Genomic DNA, 26,575 nt, shown 5'->3' on the forward strand with positions numbered 1-26,575 from the left:
TGCAGGTGATAAAAATAATAAAAACTAACATTTTTGGAGTGCTTATTATGTGTCAGGCACCGTGTTATGAACTGAATGCGAATTATGTCAGTCAGTTCCCCAACATCTTTATGTGCTGTTATTATACCCATTTTATGGTGAAAAACTGAGGCTCACCGAGATCCAGAGAATTGTTCCAAGTCATTATATTCCAAGGCAAACATTCTCCAAATATTCTTTGTAGAAACCCTAATTTTTAATCCTTTCTTTCACAGCAATTAGTATATATATATATATATATATATATATATATATATATATATATATATATATAGTGTGTGTGTGTGAGTGTATGTGTCAAGTGTGAGCTTAACTGTTTTTTTTTTTTTAATAGTCTGACCTCTTGTCTAGGGAAAGGAGTAGCTATTGATGCACTTAGTATTCTAAAGCATGGCCTGTCTCTCCCTACACCAAGATAATGGATTCACAGAATCTTCCCAGAAACTCATAATTTTCCGAGTATACACTGACACTCAGTAGATCTCTGTTAGTGGGGTCCTTCTGCATTCCTAATGTTTTATTTTTACAGTAAGAGCAACCATATGCGGAAGTCCATGCCCTGTGGTTGTACATGTAGAGAGATCTGTCTACACATGTAAGAGGAAAAAGATTTTCATCTCAGTTCAGACATGCCACTTAACAAACGAAAGGGACGTAATACCCTGTTGAACATATTTGATTCTTTTCCCTCCATCTTTCCCAATTTGGGCAATGGACATTTCTGTAATTGATAGGAACTGTTCAAGAAAAACTAGTAGGATAACCATTTTTAAACATTTAAAATCGGACAAAGAAGTTCAATGCTTCCAATGGTAAGTTGCTTGTCCTTTGAAAGAAACCTAATACTTCCCCAGGGGGTGGAAATAGGCTCCCAGCTAGGGCTGATCTAGAAAAAGTGAGAATTTTTCCCAAAGACACACACAATGGCCAATCTCTCAGGACAGTTCCCAACACTTCCTGGAAAACCATCAAGACACAACCTTGTCCCCCATCAATGTGCAAACCCCATCTACCCCAATGACCATTCCCTGCTGCGAAGTCATCTGGATTTTCTACAGAACTTTGGTGATTTTCCCTCAGATCTCCTGCATATACTAGTACATGAGTATTTGTGGGACGGGAGGAGCCGGGAGGAGCCAGGAGGAGAGATTAGCACTCCCACTCACCTTATACTAAGTAAAAAGTCATTAAGCAGTTTTGCTGAGTACTGTCCCTTCTTCCCCCAACGATAATCCTTCCCATTTGATCAGATGGGCATTACTGAGAGAGGGAATCTGGCTGGAGAACAGTTAGGCAGCGCAGCTACCCACTCTAACTACTTGGTTTGGGAGCTGTTAGCCAAATGCTGCAGAAACATAATCATAGGCATTTATTAAAATAAACATTTCAAGAAGTGTGGTTTTACTGGCCATTGGCAACAGAGCCATGACGAAGATCTATGTTCCTTGAACACACAGGGTTGCACATGCATGGATTGGAGAGAGCTGTGATTACACAAGGTATAGCAGCTGCCCCAGGGCAGGACAGAGAAGGCTGGAAGCCCCGCCCACTCCCAGGACTCCACAGGAGGTCAGGGAGCCAAGGGCCAAGTGGGCAGGGGCACTGTTTAAGAGGAAGGAGAGATATCTACAATAGCCTCAGCACTGGAGGAGTAAGGAAGGAATAGTTCTAGGGTTTGCCTAAGAACAAATAAAAGTAACTTCTTTGGTGTGTGTGTGGGGTGGGGGGGGAGTGGGGGGGCTCCACCTTACTGTTCTTCTCATTTGCCATGCTTGTTGATGGTTTTCAAGGCTTTTATCCTGTGATAAACATTCTTTTAATTTTTTTCTTTTTGGTAGTATTCTTGGGCTGTCCTTTAACACCTTTTGTATCTATCTTGATGTTACTTAACTTCTTACCTACTTATAACTAGTTGTAATGAATTTATCATAAGGTGTCTTTAGAAAAAAGAGCCATGGTTTCTATTCTGCACATCTCCCACAATGCTTAGCAGTGCTCTTTTGAAAAGTCTTTGATAAATAGTTCATAATGAGATCTTGCCTATAGCTTTAGCATCACACTTATCTTCTCCCTCAATACTTAAGGAATTTGTAAAATAAGATGGAATTTAAAGAGTTGGAATAGATCTCAGAAATCATAATTTCACAGATGAAGAAACTATGAGCTGAAGAAATTATGCAATTAAGTTGTGCAGGTGTCTTTCCATTAAACCATGTTGGTTCCTTTTTAATGCATTTTTGTTATTACTACTTATTTGAGGCATCAAAACCTTGACAAACTGTGGCTCTATGATTGAGAAAAACCACGTAAGAGTTAGTAACTTAAAATAAATGGGAATGGTACCAAAGATCCCAGGAGGGGTCTTCGGTTTGGGGTTTATGTTTGGGAAGGGATGAAATGCTTTGCTAATTTAGTGTTTGCTTTGAGACAATACTCATACAACGAACTGGGCGAGATAAAATAAAGTTATAATGAGATCTGTTAATACTAGAGCAATTAATCTTTTTTTTTTTTTTTTTTTTTTGGTGTGGCTCCAGAGAGGTAAACTGATGGGTAACAACTGATCTTCCAAAAGAGTGGGAAGGAATTCCACCTACAGGTAGAAATATCATCCATGAGTAAAAGAGACCCTTACCTCTCAAATAGAAAATTCTCCCAACTCCATTTAACAGAGTAATTCGGGGGGTTACTTTCTGATTTTGGGGGGTACCTAATCTCCATATTTTTCTGTACCTCTTCACACCTAATGGATTTCCAATCACTAATAAACATCTGCAGAAAATCCCTTAGTGACAAGTAATCCCTTATCTCGGTTTCTTTTAATAGAACCCAACAATGTGCAGAATGAACCCTAGAGTATCTCCTCAGCATCAGGTGGCAACAGTCAATCAAGCCCCAGGAATGCAAGACAATGCAGGCTGCTGGGAGGGGGGAGGGAAGGCCATGCCTTTGGACATGCCACAGGGGAAAAACAAAAGGCTTCCAAAGTCTCTGGCTGGGACTCGGAGGCTATTGTGGGAGCTGCTGAGATGAGTGTTCTTCAGGAGAGGAGAGTGGAAACTTTGCTCTGATAAAAGGCATCCCAATATAGGAGCCTCACCCCACATGGTCTTGCCTCTCCTTGCCTTGATATTCGGAGGAGAATACTATCGCCATGAGGTACTTGAAGGCACTCAAAAATGTGAAGGGGCTGGCTAGCAGCATCTACCAATTTCATCACAATTGTTTGTGCTTGAGTCTCCTCACAGCAAAAGAGGGCCCTGTGGTCTTTGATGAAATGGGGAAAATGGGAAGATGTTTTTAAGTCTTCTCAGTCAGTGGCAGGGTTATGTGCATGAGCACACATGGGCGCGCACACACACACATGTGCACATGCACACACGGTGTGTCGGGTGGGTGGTTATTTTGCACCTCTTCTTTTTATTTTATTTTAATTTTTTTATTAGAATGAGTGGCAAAGATACATTTCCCCCCTGTCTTCCTCCTCCTCTTCCCAGTTGCTTTACCTTCAAGGATGATTTGTTTTATTAAACTGACTGTCCCCAGCCTCTGCAGTACATAATAAAAGCCTGACATAGCAGGCTGCCTGCCTTCTGTGTCCTGCAGACACTCATCATAAGTGTCAGGACATACCAAGGTTAGCGGTCACTGAAAGTGTGCTCGCTGGCCCAAACCTTGCCAGACGCTCTTGGCAGCTGAATGAATGTCACAGAGAATAGAAGGGGAATTAGAAAGGTTAAAAAGAAGACAGCCTCTCCTATTTTCTGGACAGAGAAGCTGATTTTTCACACCTTTGAAACGTCCACAAGCTCATCCATCGGCCCCTTGCAGGGGACCTAACCCTTGTCCCTTGCACAACTCCCCGTAGACACCTCTCCCTCCTCAGTCCCCTTAAAAAAAAAATGGTCCACTGGCCCAATTTCATCAGTGAAATGATCTTTGCTAGAAATGGACAGAAAAAACAGGCATATACCTCTCTCCCTAGCCCCTCCCCAATGACCAATGACTCCAAGAGCTTGTCTAGCTTATCAATACACTGCAATCTAATCAAAGGAGATCATCTTTTCAGTTCACCTTTTAAACTATTGTTTTGCTTTCAAACTTACCTGAATGGGGAAATGGAAAAGGAAACCTGTGTATGGGCTGGAGCAGCTGCTAACTGATGGGGAAGTAAAATGCTGGCTAGTATCGGGGTGAATTAGTTTGTGTGTGGATTTTCTTTCTTCCTCCTCCTCCATTTTTTTTTTAATACTATAAAAGGGCAATAAAATGCTGACTGTCAGAAGACAATGTCAAGGAGAAAAGGGTACTGGTATTTTGGATACTCTTCACTGCTCGCCTTGGAGAGAGAGTTATTCTTGTCACAAACCCTTTTGTCTGCATCTGCTGACTGCTTGCCTGTAGCCAGCAGCATACTTTAACTGTTTTGTCACCTCCTAACATCACATGCATCAGCTGTTGGGCTTTTGTTATGGGTATTGTAGAACTAATCCGCTGTGGCTGTTCTACTGTGCAGTAAATAAAACAGAAACGGGCTTCTCAGACAATTCTGCATGAATATTTCAGATGGCTTTACAACTCCGATTCACAAAATCAAATAAATAAATAACTCCCGCCAGCCCCCTCCCAGCCTCGACCCCCACACAGAAACAAAACCCCTCCAACCAGGCCCAGATGCCTCCAAGTCCCCGGCATTGAAGGCCCTGACTGGAGCCTTAAAGCAATTGTTTCAGTGAAGTTGAAAGAACAGCGCTCTGGAAACTTCCACACCCCGCCATTCATCTTGATCCTGAGAGTTAGACACAGCTAATTCTGAAAACGGGGTACGCGGCTGTGAAAATCTGGGGAGCGCCTTTTCCCCTGGGGCTTTCTGGGGGGTGGGGGGGCGGGGAGCCTAATGCCACCAGAAATCTATAGTTGGAGTTCCTCGTCAGACTGCCTTTATTGTTTCCATGTGCATTTTCTTCCCTCCCGCTCATCTGCCAGGAGTCAGAGGAAGATGCTCATGTGCCCAGTTCATCCCGAGAGCCTTTCTCGGTGTCTGACCTGTGCAGGAGCACAGAAGGAGAAGGAGACCCCGGGGCTGGGTTTCTCAAAGGAAAACACACCAGGAACCCTCGGACAGCGTAAATAATGGAGTGATCACACCCAAGGAGGCATTTTGCTCGGTGACTTCTGAGCGTCCTTGGAGAAGTTAAAAGAGAACAGGCATGTGCCCGAAGATGCGTGCGCACACCCACGCGAAGATCCTTCCAGGGGAGAGAAAGCTGAAGTGCTTCCCCGAGCATTCATTCACCCTGGTGCGCACATGATTCCGCTAAGCAAACGCTCCCATCCCTGCTGTTTGTTAAGTAAATATTGATCAAGGAGAGACACATCTCCTGCCGGGGGTGGGTGTGGGTGTGGGGGTAAGTTGGGGACCTTACTGCAGACAGAGTGTACATGGGCAAACTCAGATGGGTTGAGTAAGTCCTCACAGAGATGATCAGGTGAAAAGGAAGGAGCAGACTCCTTATGGTCGCTCCTCTCCACTGTCTTGCTCTCCCTGAATTCTCCTGCCAGAGGCAGAGAGAACGCATGGAGCTAGGAAATATGGGTCCAGGATGCTGCTCCTAAGGGTATCCCTCTGCAGCGGAGCGTGCATTTACCCTGAGTGTACAGCCGGGGACCCATGGCCCCTCAGAAGCGGGGGAGGGCGGGGTGGATGCAGGATGCTATCAGAGACGAATCCGGGTGATTGTGTCCCAAGGCCCCCTCATTACGGGGAAAGCTCAGGTGGGAAAGCAGGCATGACTATGCCTTGGGAAGCAGAAAACCCCATCCGAACCGAAGGCGGTGGTTTGCATCTTTAAAGAAGAGCCCGATTCCTGGGAGGCGTTCCGCTGTGATTAATGCATGTGCGCAGAGCAGCGTTTTGAGAGGTGCTCTGAGGAGGTTCGCTTGGCTGATTTTACTGGCACAGCCAACAAGTTGAGAAAAGTTGCTTTGGGTTCCCAGACTTTTATTTCGGTCATCTCACGATGGTGACTTGAAGCCCTGTCAAGAGCTGAATGGGCCTGGTGCTTCCCGGGGAAGGCCAGCTCTAAAATCATCTCTGGAGATTAGGTTTTGTGTCTAAAACATGGAGCACCACGGGCAAAGAGCGAGGTGTTATATTTAGGGCGCCCATCAAATGGCAACACAGCACCTGCATTGTATGAGGACACCCGCACGTACCTCTGGGAGGACTGGCATCACCCTCCAGGGCACTGGCTGCGAAGCCTCCCGCAGACGCCACCCACCACTGAGCTTCAGACTAAAGTCTCTTTCATTCTGATGCTTAGGCCGCATGCAGTTTTCGGAGACCTTACGGGGTCAGACTAATGCGAAGCCCATGCAGTTTTCGGGGACCTTACGGGGTCAGACTAATGCGATGCCCATGCAGTTTTCGGGGACCTTACGGGGTCAGACTAATGCGATACCCATGCAGTTTTAGGCCTATGATTGGGCTCACTTCCTGGTTCCATGTTTGCTCCTTAAATACGTGAGGAGCAAATGCTTTTAGGAAGTCGCTAGAGTTCAAGGCTGTCCTTAAAAAACAAAACAGAACAACAACAAAAAAGAACCATCAAAAAAAAAAAAGCCACGTTTCTTCCGTCTGAGCAAAGGAACACATGGCAATAACAGTCTGTATCATTGTTTTTATAAACCTTCAAAAGAACAATGTTCTGTTGAGCGAAATTCAGTAGCATTCTGTAAACATTAATTTAAGGAAATCAATAGACCCAGTGAGCTAAAGCCATATTGCAAGATAAACTGGCCAGAGTGCCACTTTGTCAAATAGATTTTCGTTTTCTCAGCTAGATAAAGACAGTTTCAAAACGGCGCAAACGTGTTGCAACCAAGGTTTGAGAAGTATGTGGCCTTCACACAGTCTGCTTGTTCCTACTACAAAGCAGGATAAACATACTTTAAAAATGATAAGAGGGCTCGGCATTGATTCGGCTCTCAATTTTTACAGATGGATTTCTTGGTTGTCTCACAGGAAAAGAACGAAACAAAACAAAAAAAACGTGCATTCAGAATAGAAAACCGGACGTGGGAGAAGGAAGGGGTTAAATTGTCTTGAGAAAGGGAGCTCTGGGGGCCGTCAGTTGATGCCGGACTTTAAAAAAGAAAGGAAGAAAGAAATCTTTATTCATGCTGACCTGATGGGCAACAGGCCTTCTTGCCAAAATCCAAAAGCCAAACTCTCTCGTGGGTTTGGGATCAGAGGTTTCAGCTGGTGGAAGCTGCTCCCGGTCTGTGGTCTGCGCTGGCCATGCAATGTCATGTTAATATGCTAGTAGGTGGGGGCGGGGAAGTCAGCTCAGGGAAAGGCTGGGGAAGGACATGGGCGAGCCCCGCACCACAGCCCCATGCTTCCCTCCACCAGACTGGAAGGACTGCGGGGATAATTAGAAAAAGTGGCTAAAGGAAAGCAGGTCTCTCCTTCTGCCCCCCACTGCAGGGACCTACAAGGTGCATGTATATTCCCAAGTTAGGCCACCGGAAACCCCCCCAGTGCCCCACCCGCCCTTACCAATGCCGGCAGAGTAGCAACCAGACAGGGCCCACTGGAGGGAACACAATAAAAGGAATGAACAGTCACATGGAAACTGCGAGGAGGGAGGGTAAGGATCTACCTTGAGTGGATGGTGGGACTCCATGAAAAAGGATCCCAGGAAGTGGACTCTGGTCTGTGTGTGGGCAGTGGAGGCCGCTCCTGGCCATCACCACTCGTGCCCTGGGTATTTTCTTTGTTTCCTCACCTGAATTTGCATCTTTGTTTTAGGAGTGGCTATTTAGAAAATACAGAATCCACACACAAATTTGTACACCTTTAAAAAAAAAAACGGTAACACGTGTCTCGATAAAAACACCATAGATTATCAACAGTGTGCTAGAATTGAGCACTTTGACTAATGGTGACTTTCGGGGAATGTAAAAGAATGTCTTATCGTCTTCTACTCTACCTGATAATAATTTGTGTGTTTTCATTTTACACTATGTAAACATTCCACTGGCAGCTCTGCATATAGACATCAATAGAAATAAAACCACCTCTCCGTGGCCCCCTGCAAAGAAAGAACTAGCATGCGGGGAACAGAAAGACAATTGTTATAGTAAAGTCTATGAGACTGTCAAAATTATTATGTGGGGCTGAGCGTTGATCAGTGAATATGCTTCAAGCGGCTAGTTTATTTGCTCATGTTTGGAAGTCTTGGTGTTATATATGTCAGGAAACTCAGTGATTGTTACGTTGTTTGTTGTCATGGAGTAGATTTTCCGTCTTTCGCAAACTCTGCGCATGTTTGAAAGAGTGACTCCGAGTTTAAACAACAACAAAACAAACAAAATCAAATCAAATCAGAGAAAAAGCATCAAATACTAAAATGGAATACTTTCTCCCATCCCTTTAGTACTGAGATACTACAAAGACACTTTTAGATCTTGAAAACAATTGGAAACTCCCTGCTGGGGTTACGTGTCTGGGAGAGGCTGTTCAGGTTAGAGCTGGACCCAGACTATTCAATCGAAGAATCATAGTTTTGGAACTTCAGAAGTAAAAGGGATCTCAGAGAGTATGTGTTCTGCTCAAGAGAGAAACAGCCTCAGCCAGGGGTCAGCAGGCTTTTTCTTTCTTTTCTTTTTTTAAAGTAATTTTTATTGATTCCAGAGAGGAAGGGAGAGGGAGAGGGCGAGAGAGATAGAAACATCAATGATAAGAGAGAATCATTGATCGGCAGCCTCCTGCACGCTCCACACTGGGGATTGAGCCCACAACCCAGGCCTGTGCCCTGACCGCAAATCAAACCGTGACCGCCTGGTTCATAGGTCGACGCTCAAACACTGAGCCACACTGGCCAGGCCAGCAGGCTTTTTCCACAAAGGGCTAGATAGTCAATGCATAGGCTTTGTGGTCACATTCAATCTCTGTTGCATATTCTTTTTTTACAACCCTTTAAAAATATAAAAACTATTCTTATCTCGAGGTCATAAAAAACAGACTGAGAATCCCACCTGGCCTGTAGACTGTAGTTTGCCAGCCCCTGCTCTTAGCCATACTTGGGGGCTGACATCTTTACTGAGGGCCTAACGTTCTTTCATTCTTCACTCAGCCTGCGTGCCTCACTCGGTCAGCGCACTGGTGGCTCTTGCGGGATAGCTGGGATCGCCTCCCCTGAATTCAACCTGCAGTGTCGTACCATCCCTCCTAGGTGCATGTAAGGCTTGCCCATGGCTATGGAATAGAGTTAATGGACCACACGCGGAGATGGGCAAGAACCAAGAAGCCTTCATTCTCGCCCCGCTTTGATTAGGAGATTTTCATGAAGTGCTTTCCTGCCAGTAAATATTTAAAGGGACTCCATGGAGGAATCTGTCCCTCCTTTACCACACATCTAACGAGTCAGCTCAGATGGAAAAAGAAGCAGTACACCTGTCACTCTGTAGTGTCAACTAACTTCCCTTCAAGTCAGCCCCTTGAAGGATGTGCCATTGGTGTCTCAGTTCGACAGGCTGGTAGAGCCTGACCTTTCACTTTTGCTGCAATTCCTGGGAAATTATCCAGTAACAACTCGGCACAAATCTCCAGCGTGGCACGAAGGGAAGCTGGGGCACAGATAATCCAGGCGCTCCTGTTCGTTGGAGAATGCATTACCTGATTGCTTTCTGCGGGAGATTTACCTTCCTAACTAGGCTTTGCCCGGGCTAACATTAAAACGCATCTGCGTGCCCTGTATGCATGGATGGGGCACTGTGAGCGCGGAGCCTCAAGAGAGGAACTGTTAGGAAGCTGGGCAGGGCAGGGCCATGAGAACAGCATGGCTCAGAGCGAGCAGCGAAGAAAGTACCGCGAGATACAGCTGATAGTCAAACTGCTTCGGAGGTCCTGGGAGAGACTGCCTCTCTGCTGGCAGCAGCTCACGCCTCCCACATAATCCTGGGCTGCGTTGGGAAAGGACTGGGATTAAAGACCTCAATCCTATCATTTGGTTTTGATCGAAAGATCTTGGTTCTGTCAGAGAAATTCCATTTTGTCTTTCTAGAGAATTCTATTGGGTCTCCCCTATAAGTAACCCTTTGCAAAAAAAACAAAAAACAAAAACAAGGATGAGCTATATTTCAAAAGCAACCCAAGAGCTTATGAAGGACTTTGAAATTGCTTTTTCAAGAAAGGTAAATAGTCTGGGGAGGCCGAGAAACAGGTTCCAGAAGGGCCCTGGGAGCCTTTGGAAGTCCCCTGCCGATGCCTCAAGGTGCTGCTTGGGGTGGAGTCTCAGGATGCTGCCAGACCCAGGACTGGCCCTGCCGAGAGCCATGCCAGGAGTCGTACACCTGCAGGTCCCATAAACTGACAAATCTCTGAAAATAGTCTTTGTAGGAAAGGAAGTGGAGTGGCCTTGAAACCATAGCCTTTCATCCTCTTCCTCCTCCTCCTGCTTCTGGCATTTTCTCTGCTTTCACCCCTCTCAAACCCCCTATACTTGTTCTCAGTGAATCTATTACGTTTTACTAAAAAGCCACTTTTAGTACCAGATTTTAATTAAAAATGTTAAAGTAGTCTGTTCAAAACAGAAGTTGGGTACAGTAACCACAAGAAAGATGAAAAATACATATCTAAATGACTTGTGAGGATTTCATACCTACCCACCACACTCATACACACCCACAAAACCCCAGTGGGGGAAAAAAACTTTTATGACTTCGGTTACTATCATTTGGGTAATACTTAAAGGAAAGAATGGTTTGCTTTTGTAAAAGTTATTAACTAAGCCTGATAGTGAAGGTAGTGATACCATCTAGAACAACTAATTCTGTAGGGGAGATGTAGTGTATTATTCAGAGGTTAGTAATATACTACGAGTGCTGATTGGCTGAGTTGGGGTGGGGCACGAGCGGAATGCTTGTGGGGATGGGTGTATAGACACCCCAATAGTTCAGGCCTGTCCCATCTGGCATGAGGGCTTCACAGATGAACTCCTTACTGTTTGGCTGCCTTAGCCAACACAGATAAAGTGAGCAGCAAGTATAAAGATTAGTGCTAACTCAGTCAATAGACTGTTTATGAATTTGAAAGATTAGTCTCTATAGTCCCAGCGAGGGAGTTGCCATGTCTCCAAAGGTACTGTTGAGAGATCTGCAAAGCGGGCCTTGGGGGAACCCCACAGTGGGCACCCTGGAGACTGTTACTGAGATAACTGAGCCACAGCAGAGCCACAGGGTGGATGTGGCCCCAGGTGGATGCCATCTGGATTCCCAGGTGATCCACAGTCACTGCCTAAAGCTTTGCATCACCCCAAGGATTTACTTAGGGAATGCAGAAGGCCTTCTATCCTCAAATCACAGAATTTCAGACCTAGATCCTAGCTCTGTGTTTAATCTCATCACTTTATGGGTGAGCAAAGTAGAGCCTCCTGAGGCAGACCCTCCAATCGGGTGCTCCTTCCGTGGTACCCTTCTCACCTGGGACCTATGACTCCAGTTCTGATCCAGGTTGGTGCCACCTTCACAGCCACACTTGGGGCAGAGAGATCACTTTCTCTTTTTTAAACCAGTTTTGCATTGACTCTTTGTCCCAGTTCTGATGAGAACTCTCTGTTTGCTCATTTGTTTGTTTTCCTATTTCGGGTCAGCAGGAAATGATGCAATAATTGGACAAGGTAACTTTCATTTGGCTGGACAGATGAATAAAAACAAATGCTTATACAGCACTTACTCTGTGCTAATAAAGTCACATGTACTCATTTAATTCTCAGGACAGCTCTATGAGGCAGATGCTAAGGTCTTCCCCATTTTATAGATGAGGAAACTGAGGCACAGAGAGGGGAGGACACTTGCTAAGCGTTCACTGCTGGGAAGTGGCAGAGTTGGAATTTGAACTCAGGGACTGTTTCCAGAAGCCATGATCTTTTAAATTTTACACTATCAGCCCAGGACCACTGGCCGTGGCCTCTCCAAAGGATTTCCTTTCTACGATTTCAAGGTGATGCTTTTACATAAAATAACATCTACTTGTAAGTAAAGTTTCTGTTTCCTTCCTGAGAATATAATTTAGAGACCAGAGCATTCTTTTCCTTTAGGCTGCCATTTTTACAGACTAGAGCCTAAGGATAAGGCTGGGTCTTCAGGATGTCAAACGCTTCTATACTTTATCTACAAAAACACTGCAAACATCTGGGCAGCACGGTGGATCTGCCCACTGCTTATTTGGCTGAATAGGTCCTGTAGACACAATCAGATTTGCCAGAATACTTGTCAAGAGTTCCATACACTGGTCTGTAGGCTCTTTTCACCAATAAGTGCCTCTGAGAAGCTGCTCAAGAAATCCAACTTCTCAGGATGAACTTCTGGGGCAATAAAAAAAGCCCCCCTGGGTGTGTCGGTGAGGTGCAGTTCCACACCTGGAACTCGGCTCGATGGTCTCCTAACTGTAACTGTCAATGGGAAAACACAGTCACGCTGAAGCATTACAGAGGGCCGCTGAAACGACCAGGGGCAGCCCACTAACTGTATGAGATTAGACTTTTAAAAAGGATTAGCGCTCCTTCATCTGCAGAGATGAAGATTAAGAGGCAGTAATGATCAAAGTCTATAAAATCAGAAAGGAAATGGAGAACATGGCCACAGCCCTGTCCACAAATCCTAGGATATTATAACAAGGGCTATCCCTTCGGAGTTCCAGGGAAATCACTTACGAGCCATAAAAAAGAAGATACTATTTTCTCAGCGGGTAATAAATTTAGAGAATTATTATCTTGAGGAGTGGTATAGTCTGAGAACGGGGCTAGGCCTGCAAAGGTTTAAATAAACCTGTGGGTAATAAAACCATAATGATCCAATAATGGGAAGTTGGGAATGTTGTGGGGACATCCTGAGACTTTTGAAAATGATTCAGTCAATGACAGGTACCAGACTCTCCCAACACGCTCCCTGCCCAGGGCTGGTGGCCTGCTGATCTGCCCACCTCTCTCCTCATTTTCTCAGCTGGATGGTTCCTAATATTCAGAACAGGGCTCAGCGACAGGGAAACCCAGGAAACTGCACAAGATGGCAACTCACTCCTCGGGAGAAATGCTCTTTAATCTTCTCCAGGGTCTTCAACCTAGGAGTCTGCATTAGAATTCTGGACAGTGGTCTGACCATGTTGGCTAAAAATATATGAACTTACTCCTTTGGGTGTAAAGCTAAAATCGATGTTTTACCCAAAGACAGAGACATTGAAACAGGCCATGTTGGCGTGGTTGGGGGACAAAAAACTGCTTAAATTCTCTGTGGGGAAAGCTGCTCATAATACGCTAACACAGGTCAATTAATTCCATTTTAAGGAGGAAGTAAAACATACCAATTACAGAGAACCCACCACAGCCCCAGATATGGAGCTCTAACATTTACTGCAGTTAATGTTGGAACCATTACACCTTCTCTAAAGTGCTGGCTCCGTTAAATACAGTCAAACTTCAGAGAAATGTTTTAGCTTGTTTCCAAAACAGCCCACTGTTAATCACATTCAATATCTAATAATAGGTCATCGTCGGGGGCTGGGGAGGTGGTGACAGCAGAAGGAACAGGCAGGGCACGACGGTTGGGGGCAGAGGGGAGAAGACGATTCCATTCAGAGAAAAGGAACCTTCAGCCGACTATCACATGCACAGCGAGGCATGAAGAATCTTTGCTCTATTCCCAGTTCGGACCGCTTTCTGAAGACTGGTACAATGAGGCTGTGCGCTGAAGCAAATAAAGGAGCCAAGGAGAGAGAAGGGGTGGCGGAGAAAGGCATACACAGAATAAGTAATACCTATTAAGTCCGAATTCCAACCTTACCTACCATCCTATTGGGAGCAACCACTTGGTATCTGTTCAAATTGCAAGTGGGAAAACGTCAGTCCACACATTGGGGAGCTATTCAAAGACCCCATTCACTGGGCGGCTGGAAAGTGGGGAGGTGGGTAGGGGTGAAGACGGGTTAAGGAGCAAGGAGGTTTTTGTTTTTTGTGGGGTGTTTTTTTTTTTTTTGCTCCTTGTTTCTCAGGGTGTAAACTTTCGAGTGATTTGGGCAAGAAAACTGGGACATCTGGAGTTCAGAAGTCGAGGGGAATGGGGAAGAACTGGGAAGATGAATGCATGATCATCAGCTACACAAAAGAGCGGAGCAAAAAGGAGCCCACATTTGGGCACTCGCGTCTGGCAAGGAGGCCAGCAGCAGGGCTAATGAAGCATTTGTGGTGTGGGACGTCTGCCAGCGCAACAAAGAAGATGTGCTTGGGCTCTGCAGATGTGCCAGGGCCCCCAGAGCAAAATAATGACATAATCACCATCAGTGTCACAGACCAGACTGTACACAAGGTGACAGGGGAGGGAGGGCCTGTAATACACACACAGGGAGGACTCTCCATGGCCCCTGGCGCTGCTGCCCTGAGGCCTAGGAGGCAGGCAGGGCGACCTGTCTATCTCTAACCACATCTTAAATCCTAAGGCGAGGCTTGTTCTCACTGCTGGTGGGTGTTTTCAGGCAATCCCAGCCACTCCTGGGATGAGGCAGCAGAAACGGAAAAGCTGAAGAGAGATTTGGACTGGTTGGAAAAGGCTGAACAGAGAGAAGCCAGGGGAGAAATCAAAGGAGTTTTGAGTCAAACTCCCTCTGCCTTCTGCTAAGTTCTGTGCTCCAACTTTTACGAATCAGATCCAGGCCATGCAACCCGAGGTATAAATATTATCATGGATGTCCATGTTTCATGTTGTAAAGAAAATGCAGGAAACATCTTGGGGAACTTCAGGGGGTTGGGGACACAAATTAGCAATAAATGGTCCCTCTCCAGGTGAGTACCAAAGCAACACAGGCCGCTCTGAACGGTCTCTGGGCCCCGTCACCTGCCCCTGGCTGCTGCTCCGTGAGGTGGGTGTGTTAGTACAGCTGTCTGGCTTCTAAGTGACTTTTGTCAGCTTGAAAGTGAAAGTCTGTTTGAGGAGCTGAAAGAACAATGGCCCAGAGCCCGGAAGAAGGGTTTGGAGCACAAAGGACTTAGACCAATAGTGTCCCTTTTCATTGCTTCTAATGAAAGATTCATAAGAATAACTTTAATTTTTTATGACCCCACTTTTTGGTATGACTATATTTGTTGTGTCAACTTCCACAGATGGGTTCTCTTTAAACACCAAAAGGTCTGTAGTGGAAGTGTTTTCAGAGAGCTACGGGGACAGGATCTGGCCATCCTGTGGGCCCCTTTAGAGATTGCCTCGAAATCTGGGCCCCTTCAGCCTTGAAGTCGCAGTGGACGCTACAGCGAAGTGAGCTTAATCCTTTCTCATGTGCTCGGTTAAGTGCCTCTTGGAAAAATGATTGTATTTGTTTTTCTTGGCTTCATTCTATTTACCAGGAACAGTAGCCTGATCATCATTAGTGGTTCTCCTTTTCCTTTACTTCTCAAGTAGCTGTCTCCACACTGCGTCTTAATTTTGTGTCTCAGCCCAAAGGGGGGAGGGGACCAGCTTGTATTTGTTTTATGTCATGTTAGCAAACAGCACTGAAGGTTGGCTTAAGGCAATCCCTGAAGGTGAAACGTTATTTTTAAACTGGAATAATCGACTTTCAAGAACCAAAAAGAATGTTTGCAAAAATACTTATTCTTGCAAATTTATAACTGAGGTGGTTAAGAGACATGAGTGAGTGAATGATTGTGAAAAGCTCTGCTCTGTGTCTGAGAAAGACCCAAACAGTTAAAGTGAAATAAAATCAGGGGTGGGAGCGGGGAACGAGGCAATTTGATGTCCATGTTATCTGCCACGTGAAAAGGGATCGCAGAGTTTGGAGCAAACTTGGGTTCGCTAAATGAGTTTGCTTACTCGAGACCAAATAAACAGGCTCGTTTTTGAAAGCTTGATAGAACGTCTTCAGACATTTAACCCAGGATGGGCCGAACACAACGCTAACATCCCACTGAAAGCTCCAACCACCACCAGAGGCTCTCAGCTGAGGACTTGCCCCCTCCCCGCCATGGATAACCCTTTGTGGGACCAAGAGAAAGAGCCTAAGCAAGGAGAGCTGACAGACAATAGGCATCACTCCAAGCTGTCTCTGAACTTTCCTCATCTCTGAAGGACAATTAATTACGAAGGCCTTAGGGGTAGGTCGCAGCAAGGGAAAACCCACTGCTGCCCCAGCGCCACGGCTGCCGCCTCTGTGTTTGCTAAATGGCTTCGCCTGTTGGGGTACAGCCACCAAGAGAGCCAATAGATCACGGGGGGGGGGGGGGAGGAGGGGCGGGAGGGAAGCAAAAGATTTTTTTGTGTGTGCGCCTGCCCTTGTATAATTCTATTCTCACTGTGAACTCATCCATACACAAAACACAAGGACATTTTTTTTTTTTTTAAAGAGAGAAAAGCCACAGGGCAGGTTGCAGCCGAAACGGCCTCTCAGTGGTGTGTTAAAAAGGATGGTCTTTTCACCAAATCATTTCACAGAGGCAAAACAGACCAACACAAAGAGTTGAGACTTTTTCTCCGACATTAAATGGAGTAACTGATAAGGTCAGACATATGATACCTAAAGACATGAATCTGTGAACTCTTGAAGTCAAAGGCCCTCTCTGTGCCGAGGAACAATCTTTCAAAAGAAATAGATCATAGAACTCCACTGAATCCGCTTTAAACTTTATGAAGCAGGAGGAGAAAAAGCTCTAAGTAGGGAAGCTTGACAGAAGAGCCTTGAACTATTTTCTGAAGGAAAGATGAGACCCTCCCTAGGCTGCCACAAAACATCTTTTTTTTTTTTTTTCTAAAGGCTCCTCTGAACTCTGATAGGTGCCAAGACACTGCCATTGAAAGCTGTATAATTATGTGCTATAGCCACTGTAGAAAACGCTTTGTTCGCCACAACAAAGGACAATAAGCAAAGTAAAGCGACATTCCACTGTATCTTTTTCTTTAAGAATGTTGAGAAAGGTCATGGAATGCTATAACTAATAAAGCTGTTGAGTAAGGAGGTTTTCAAGTTGATCTTACTGTGCTTGAATGTAACCCAATGACAAAAAAAGACACGGGGAGCTAAAAATGCGATGACATTCCCAAATAGATGGTAAATCAATGGACCGGTTTCATTATACTGATCAACACCTTGAATTCCAGAAGGACGGGCGGTGCAAAAATGAAGCTCCCTGCATGCACACAATCCCACCTCTGCCCCTCCCCCACCCCCCACCCACTTACACCTCCGGGGTCTTTACTGCTCTCTCCTTCACATTTCAGGCGATCATTCTGTACAAGGAATAGGTTCCCAGACAGCCATGTGTGTGTACGTATATTTGGAGAACATCCATTTCGTCTCTTAAGAGATCAATTTGGCTTGTCAGTAGTGGGGCTGGCAAGGAAAGAAATAGTAAGCGTTTCTTTGCCTCCCCGCCACCCACCAATAGTGTGTTGCGCGATCATTTAAACAGCTCAGCGGCTTTGAGGCCAAAAGACTGCAAGAGCAGTGAAAGGTTCTCACTCATGTGCCAGTGCTCCAAACGATCCTCATATTTAAATATCTATTTGGAGCAGAGGGAAGAGCTTCCTAAATCCACCTGTCCTCATTTTACTTTAAAGAGACGGTGACATGAACGACAGATCTCCAAATACATGCGATCTTCTTCCATGTGTGCCGTGTTGAGAGTGAGGCGGGTTGGGATGGGGCTAGGCATGGTGGAGAGACTACAGTCTGTGTGTGGATTCCAATGGGCCTGTGTTTGGGAGTGTGTGGGGGGAGTGGGGTGGATGTAAGGGGTACTGCTTTATTTTCTCTTTCTAAGAGTGAAGTCAGAAAGCACAGAAAGGGGTCTGCAGAAGTCTTCTCCTTGCCTGTCATGTGACTCCAGGAAAAAACCAGACCCCAGGCTTAAGGATGGATCATCTGCCCAGTGAGATGTTAGGATCTTAAGAAATGGCATTTATACACCAGCTAATCAATGAATCAAATTCCCCTTCTATTTATTTTTAAACTTTCCATCCAAAAACCTGGGTCTTCAGGGAGGGCAAGGGCACTCAATCACTCTTCCTGGGAACTAGGGCCCTGCCTACAGAGAGACAGGTAGGCACGCATGGGCCTAAGTGGGACGCCTGGCTGACCACAGGGCGGGGCAGAGGGAAACAAAAAAGCAAAAACCTCCAACTCCCATGCCCCCCAAGTCAGGATTATCTATCTGGATGAAGGTGTTGGTCAGTGTGCACACAAGACCATCTCTAGGCTCCCAGTCTTTGGGCCATTCTGCCTTTCTTAGCTGTACCACATCACGTAGCCGGCCGAGGTAATGGAACCAGAGTAGGGTGGTAGGTAGGCCTTTGGGCCCCTTAGCTAGTGTGATTCATCTTAGTGACTTACACAGGTCAGTGGCTTAGTTGCGTTCTTTGCCCAAACCTGTAAACCAGCCTTGGAAATTGACAGCGATCATTGCCTTCTTTCCAGCCACAGTTGTGAGAGCAACAAAAAAGCAATAAAATCCAACTCATATGCCCCTAAAGTCAAAAGTGTCAGTATGATTTAAAAACTGGGACAGAATCCCAAACCTCCCTTTTCCCTTCCCATAAAAAAAAAAAAAAAAAAAAAAAAAAAAATTGGAAGCTCTTCAAAGTGAAGTGAAAATGAAGCATAGAAATATATACCATAACACCTGGAAAGACAAACTTATTATTGCCAGTCTCATTAAATGTGAGAAGTAGGAGTGAAGGATGCACTTGTAACTGAACACCCCTCTTCCGCACACTTTAGCAAACTCGCGTTCGGGGGTTCGGAGCGAGAGCCCCACTCCACACCGCGTGGCCAGCTTCCTGGGCTTTAGCACAAACCAAAAGTATAGTTCTTGTCACACCCTCCCCACCCCCTTCAGCGTCTTCTTCCACATCCCCTGGGTCTTCTCAAGCTCTCACCACCCTAAGTCTGAATGCTCTGCCAAGAATCTCGGCAATTGTGTAAATTGATACAAAAGGCAGAACCACTCTCCTGTCACTCAGAAGGTCCTGACTCATAAAGGCCAGGAAATGCAGGGTCTAGAAGGGGAGAGAGATTCAAGCCACTCCCTCTTTGCTAGTGATAAACCTTCCCCATCTGCTCTGAGAGCCATCAGCAGCAGGGGCTGAAGGGGGATGGTGCTCAGAGTGACAGAGGCAGAGATGGAGCAGAGAGCTGGGGGGGGGGAAAAAAAAAAGACGAGAAGGAGAACAGAACGAAGGAGAAGAGAGTCTAGCGAAGGGGGAAAACATTAGCCTCATTTTCTCTCATCTCATAACCCTCTCTACCCCTGCCTCTACCTGTCCCTTCCCACTTAGAATTCCTTTAAAAACAGTCTAAATCTTTAGGCAAACTGAAGTTTTTCTTATCTTAATATCCACATTATGATTATTACTGCTCACATTAAGTAATCGTGGTAAAACACTTAGAAGAGTATCCTAGACAGTCAATAAATGTTAGCCGTTTTATTATTGCTGCCAACAACTGACTGAGAAATTTAAAATGCAGTCAGTAAAATGTTTTATTATTGGACCAGCTAGTACTCTGTTGGGTTAATATACTCCTTTGAATTGACAGGATCTTTGGGCATCATGCAGACACAACTTCAGAGTCCCTCTACATGCTTAAAAATTCAGGAAGAGACACGGTGTACCGTTCTCTACTTTGCCATCCTCTTCTCTTGTTCATAGTAGACTACAGACTCATTGCACTCAGTCTAAGAGTAGAAACTTCAATGCCGAAGTCAGGCAGTGGGCACCCACTCAGCTGAGGTATTCGGCTCCAAGTGCTGGGTCCACCCCGGGCTCACAGCCGGGGCCCACACGGGTAAAGCTACTGTGATAAGACCGGTGGCTTCTTAAGCATCTCACTTAAGCACTGACCTCCACGCACACGGGCACAGAAAGGAAAGGATCGTCTTATCTGAAGCTTTTGCAAGCACATGCGCCAAAACGGAGAGGTGAAATGAAAAACTGTTGGGTGATGTTAGGTCCCTGTGTGGCGGTGGGTGCGCGCGCGCATGTGAACGCGTGAGCCTGTGAGTGGAGGGGGCAGGGCGGGATCCAGACTCCTGCTACCTTGTCACCACACTTCCAGAAAGAGCCTAGTTTTACCGAAAGAAGAATAAGACTCAAAATAGACCAATAACTTGTCCGAAGTCACATGGGAAGTGACAAAATGACTCCCAGGCCCCATACTCCTTGCGCTGAGGCGGTCTGAAAATAGACACTGCAGATAAAGGAGAGGTGGCCTGGCTGGGAGTGGATATGATTCAGAAAGAGAGAAATATCAGATGTTAATCATATTAAAGGAGGATTTAGATGATGCTAAATGGAGCAGCTTGTTGGGTATCTCTTCATGCCAGCCGTCCCCTGTTGGTGTCATTTTGGTCTTTGTGCTGTGAGCAGGGGATTAAATTCTAACCAGGTAAGGTTTAAACGACACAAAAAATCCTAATGTGTGCTGTCAGGATTTGGTCTCTCGAGTGTGTTACACAACTAAAATGCAGAACTCTCCCAGGGATTGTGGGCGATTCTGGTTTGAAGCTTGATGCATGCCACTAAGTGAATATTTGTCCTAATAAACTATAAAGAGTTCATCAGCACACAGTCAGATTCTCAGAGCTTAAAGTTTAGGGCAACGGACTTGCCAGAAAGGGGTGTGTGTGTGTGCGTGTGTGTGTGTAAATGAAGTTCTTGAGATTTTTAAAAACCTTTAGCTTTAGGAGAAATCTGTTGGTGCATAAACCAGTGCCCGGTGATGACAGACTTTAAAGTTGGGGAGCAGGACAAGGATCCTCACTTTTAATATGTCCAGCCCAAGGACAAGGTTGTTTATCACAGCAGTGGCAAGCAACCTCCATTGGTCTCGGATAGCAAAGATAAAGGGGCAGCTTGTAGTATAAGCATGCACATTTTCAAGGCAAAAACCACGACTTCCCCACTTCAAAGCTTCCCCAGTCAGTTCTTTCTAAGCCACCATAATCGGTCTGCACTGCTTAGACCAGTGGGAGAAGGGCCCGAAAAGGAATGGAGTGTGGGCAGTGGTGGGCAGGCCAGACCAAGGTGTCCCTCTCTCCTTTGAAGTTGAGACCTTCCTGGGTATTTCTGGGTAGTATCTAGCTAGCTATGTGAGGAAAGCAAGATTATTAATCTAAGATCTCTGCATGAGAAGGTGAGGGAGAAAACATTCATATCCTATCCTTGAGGTAATATAAGAAAAGGAGTATCTTGGTCAAGCCATGGCCTATCTACTCTCACATCAGGGGGCGTGGCCTGTGGAACTCTCCCGCATTCCCACTTCCAGCGATTGTTGCCTCAGCCAGCAGGGCTCAGCAAAATGCCTTTGTGAGTACTGGGAGATTCGTTAGTGTTTTCTCATAGTCATCGTGTTGCAATGAAAAACTCTGCTGAGACACCACGTTAACCAGTAAAAAAAAAAGCCTTACTCAGAGCCACCTATATTTTACTGTTGCATAGAATTGCTTGCTGGGGATTGTGTATACTGCTTTGTGTGTCTCTACAATATGTCTGTTGTACATACGTAAGTGTGTATAAGAGTGTCTAAACACAGAGCAACATGCTTGTGAAGTGACCCGTACGCAAAATACACACACAAGCGCCTCCTCCCCAAACAACAAACATAGAAGCCAAACAAAAAAAGATGTTGATGGATAGCTTAGAACATGCACTTAGCAAACTCTCATACCATTTCTTCCATAAAGGGAATAAATGCTGATCAAAGTTAGAAACCATGGAATCTCTCCCCCATCGGCATTTCTATACTTTCTTAGACAACAACTTTTGCTATTGCCATTCATTGCACATCACATATTTTCAGCTCAATCGACATGCCAGACCTAAATGTGGAAAAGGCCTACTGGGGCAGGGACCTCTTCTCTGAGAAGAGACCACACTGTATGTTTCTCGCTGCCATTTTCTTTGGATTCTCCAGTTCCCTGTTCCCATGGTCAAATGGGAAGCAGCAGAGCCGGCCGTGGGAAAGAAAATAGAGGCGGGTCAGGTCCCTAGGACTCTGATGGGAACCATGGGTGGGGGGAGTGCTCCTCACTGTTGCTCTACCGCTTACCCACTGGGGGGGGGAGGGGTGTTTCCATGAAATACCAACACAAAAACAGACTGAGGGACATTTCTGAAGAAAATACACTTTAAACAAAGAAAGGGGAGATGACCAAAAGATAAAGAGGAGTTCCTACCTCAAAGTCATTCGCTTTATTGTAGTGCATGTTCAGAGCCCTGTACAGCTCACAGTCTCTGGTTATAGACAGCTCTTCAGTGCTGGTGACTCCATCGTTGATGGCCTGACGCGCGTACTTCTCCATCTGAATGTAGTAAAACTCACGGAAATTGCTAAACCACTTGATGAGCTGAGAGGTAATGCATCTGTTGAACTGTTAAATTTAAAAATTGAAAGGGATAAGAACTCTGCCATTTTCTTCATTTATTCTTGAAGCATTCAAAGCATTTTTTAAGTCCCCCCCCCTCACCCCCTTACTCAGAAAGGAATGTTTTTAATTCCACCGAAAAGATGGCAAGAGAGGCTGGAGCAAGGATATACTAACAGGAGATTATAAAACCTATGAACGATGGAAATCACATCACGACCTTCCACATTTCAGATTTTTAAAATCCACATTCTCAATCTGATTTTCCTGAAGCTTCCTTTAAACACTGTCCATCTTTCAGGAACATAACTTGCATTTGTATATTTCTTATGGAAATTCATTCAACACATGGAACCCTGGGAAGAGTTATTACTTCCAAGTACCAGAGATGATGAGCCAAAGACTTCGCCATTAGCTTGACTTTTTTTTTTTTTTATGAGAGATTGTGTCATCACACGACAGCCTCGTTCAATGCTGGAAAATGGCTTTCACACAAAGGAGGAGGAGGAGGAGGCCTCCATTTGCTTGATATTTTGGGAATGGGTGACCCCCATGGCCATCCTCCAATGATTCCACTTATTGTTTCCACGTGGTACTCGTGTCTGGTGCCATCTGGTGAAACCATCGTACCTGTTCACACACTCCCTACAGCCGGCATTGGAGAAGACCCCTTCCAATGGAGGCCATGCTATCCGGAAGGTGTGGTTAAGAGTAGGTACAACAGATGGCACAGGCGGAATCTTTATGACATCATTTGTTTGAAATGCCAAGTTACCATAACATGATTCAGCTTTAAAACTTTGTTTACCAAGGTTTCTAGATGACCTTTTAAATGAAGATGTCTTGCTGGCTTCACTACAGATGACACCATCCTCATTGACAGCCCTCCGTTCACGTAAAGGACAGCTGCCTCTCAACTTGCCAAGTCAAAGCCAATAAATCCATAGCTTTCTATCAGGCAGGCTGACAGGCAACCCCTGCCTTTTGTCATCACAGGCACCCCCTTGCCTGGGCCCCCCAGAAAAAGATATACATTCATCAAAAATCAACAAAGACCACTTATCAAACACTGGCCATGAGGACATCCAGACTCCCAAGAAGATGACAGCTAAAGTGTGTATCGGGGCTGTAATTACTACACAGAAAGTCGTTCCCAGCCTAGCAAAGATAATAAATGAATGAAAATTTATGGCAGAGAATGGAAGTCACAAGGAAACAGAAGCAGGAAGACTGCTGTTTCTCCCAAAAGGCCAACTTGCATCATAATTGCCATGGAGTTGCAAGGGCCCTTACAGATAATTGACCAGAAAATGATTAAGTCATCAGCAAATCGCTTCTGCTTGCAAGAGTTCAAACATGTACTTAACCTATCCAAGAATTATATTTTCACTCTGTGTGTCTGCTCTGTCTCTATTCAGCCTTGTGGGGAACCCGATTAAAAAGACAACTGAAGGACCCCCGTTATCTGATCTTCTGGTCGCCGATTTCAATAGAACTTAAACCCATTACGATTTGCTGAACTTGGAGTTCTTTCCATTTTATCTCAGCAGTAAAATACACTGTCCAAATTTCCAGACACTGAGATAAGGACTACAGGCCCCCGTGACGGCTTACTGTTCCTTTTTAATTCTTTTAGAATAAGAAACAAAACATTACAAAATGATAGCAGGCTGTGCACTGGGGAATGAAAATAGCTTTGACATGGAGATTAGGCTTCTGCATTGTTACAAGACATTGTCTCATATGGACAAGAGTACTGTAGAGGAAAAAAAATAGAAGGGCATTTTTTTTTTCTAGAATGGTCATGAATGACCTAATGGGGAGGACAAAAAAGTAAGTGCACTTGCTATTATTTAGGAATGGGACATAAAGGGAGATTTAAGGCTTATTGTTAGAGAATGTAAATAACAGAGAGGAAGAATGGGCAAAAACAACAGACTCCCCAAACACGAGACAAGTGAAATGACCGGCACAGCAGCTTGAAGAACCGGGTCCTCCCTCGGCTAGAAGCGAACGGACATTTGTGCGGTTTTGGTGGCTGGCTAAAGGCAAAGGCAGGCCCCTTCTCCAGATATTCAATTTGGGGGAGAAAAAGTGTTAAACTTTAAAGAATTAATGTCCCCCGTGCTGTAGTGGCTGACAAGAAAAGGATCAATTGTTCTCTAAAGGAAAGCTCTGTAGTGTGTTAATGTATTACTGCAAAAACTAATCGCTACAATAAAGGGGCTGTGTTTCCACAGTGTACGAGTCCCTGTGACTTTGATTAATGCTTCCCACGGGACATCTCAGCCTCAATATGGGCTGAAGAAACTTCCTAAATATTCAATGAGCATGGTCAAAAGATGTATAAAACAAATCAATCTGACACCTTAATCTGGCTAGGCAGCAGTTGACTCAAGGGGTGGAGGGAATGAGATACATCATTTAACACTGCGGCTTGAAAAGCCGTGAGCGTCTGTTCTTCAAAGCTAAAATGACACTGAATCTGTTGTACTTAGTGGTCTAAGAGTTATTAGTTTGTACATTAAAATCAGCACCCATTGGCCCTTGGCATCTCTCTCACATTCGCCCCCTTGCCCTTCTCAAAGGATCCGAAGCCCCGATGAGCTGAGCTTTTTGTCTGGCTAAGTGCCACGGTGAGGGCACTTAGTGGGACTCTGTGAGAACATAGAACTGTTTCAATTCTTGCTCTTGGGGTTAAACTAAGTGAGCCCTGGTTTCATCCTTCGAACACACCATCCCTGGAGAACTTCTCTCACCAAACGCACGTCTCTGAATTGTACGGGATTGCCCCTTCCTTTTCCTTTCCAAGGCAATTTAAAAGCATTCCCCTCCTACCCAGAGGGAAGTCACTTGTGGAGAGCTACTCACTGTATCCATCCCTAAGGGACATGACAAAGGAGGGTGTGTCACCCTGGCTGGGCCTGGAGCTGGTCAGGGGATTAATGCAGCCTAGGGCCGTCACTCAGCTGTGTCTTTGATGATTCCTGGGCTCCACTTTATTCATGAAACAAAATAGTTTCTGCTTGTCTTGTTTCTCCTGGATCTTACTCACAAAACTAACTTCTGATGACGGAGATGATATGACTTTATGATTTGTAAAGGGACATTTCCTAGAGTTTGCAGTTTTCTGTTAGATGAATGTGGCCATAATGAAGTATCTTGTGTCTTTGTGACAGTGTTACTTGGTCTATAGACACCTGAATAGATCTTTTCAAGATATCTGATGTGGATTTTATTTCTTATAAAACTTTAAGGTCCTTTCCCCAATGCCTAGCCATCTCTCAGTTCCGTAGTGGTTTCTTAAATCCAGACAGATATCAGATTTTGGGTTGTGTATTTATATAGAGAGAAATAAGTAGTTACTCCAGCCTTGCAAATAAATATCCACATTGTCAACATTCAAATTCTGTATTTTCCTTAATATGAAAGAAACTCAAGAAGGCTCTGCCATTGTTTTCTACAAAGTTTCTGGAACACCTTGCCTGGACTACCCTTTCCCTTTCTATACATGACTGTCTGCTGTCAATAGTGTAAGCGCAGGGAATACAAATTCATTTATTGCCAAAAACAAACAAAAAAACCAACATAATTAGTAAAGTGAAAAATGTATGATTCATTAAAAAAATATATAGAAATGACCTTCAGTGATGTTCTGCTTTGCATGACATACCCTGCTTCCCCTCCATTAGGAGAATTAATCAGACTCGTGTCTACCTTAAGAGCCTCTCTCCCAATATGGATAGAATGTGGGTAGGAATCTATAATCTGAATATTAGTGTTTTTTAAATAAAATATTGACCCGATATTCAGTTGTTACAATTGTTACTTACATAGAGTAAGTGATTGTTTGAGAGCTGAATTACTGGATGTATTCTACAGGAATGGAAACAATTTCTTGTGGGTTTACATTGCACAGTATTTATAAAGCTACAGATCAACAATCTCCCCAACCCTTTCCCTTTCCCCACTAGAGGTGCACACACACACACACACAAACACACACACACACACACAGGAATGTTTCTAATATTTACATCTACTGTTGGGTAGTGTTGCTGGCTCAGACTGGTTGCTGCTTCCTACCCTCGGGTGTCTGCATTGCAATGGTACGTGAGTGCTCCCTATGC

At 44.9% G+C, this 26,575-nt stretch overlaps 1 protein-coding gene across 1 annotated transcript in view; it reads right to left on the minus strand.

Moving 5' to 3' along the window:
- The window catches only part of PROX1 (prospero homeobox 1), a gene marked incomplete at its 3' end in the record, with an annotated part of 39,867 nt that overhangs the window by 1,109 nt on the left and 12,183 nt on the right, over positions 1-26,575 (minus strand). The window contains exon 3 of the mRNA XM_081111899.1: positions 22,257-22,451. Coding sequence (XP_080968025.1) covers positions 22,257-22,451 — 195 coding nt within the window. The remainder of the gene's footprint in view (positions 1-22,256; positions 22,452-26,575) is intronic.

Source organism: Myotis nattereri (assembly GCF_964212035.1).
Source record: "Myotis nattereri genome assembly, chromosome: 18".
Taxonomy (NCBI): domain Eukaryota; kingdom Metazoa; phylum Chordata; class Mammalia; order Chiroptera; family Vespertilionidae; genus Myotis; species Myotis nattereri.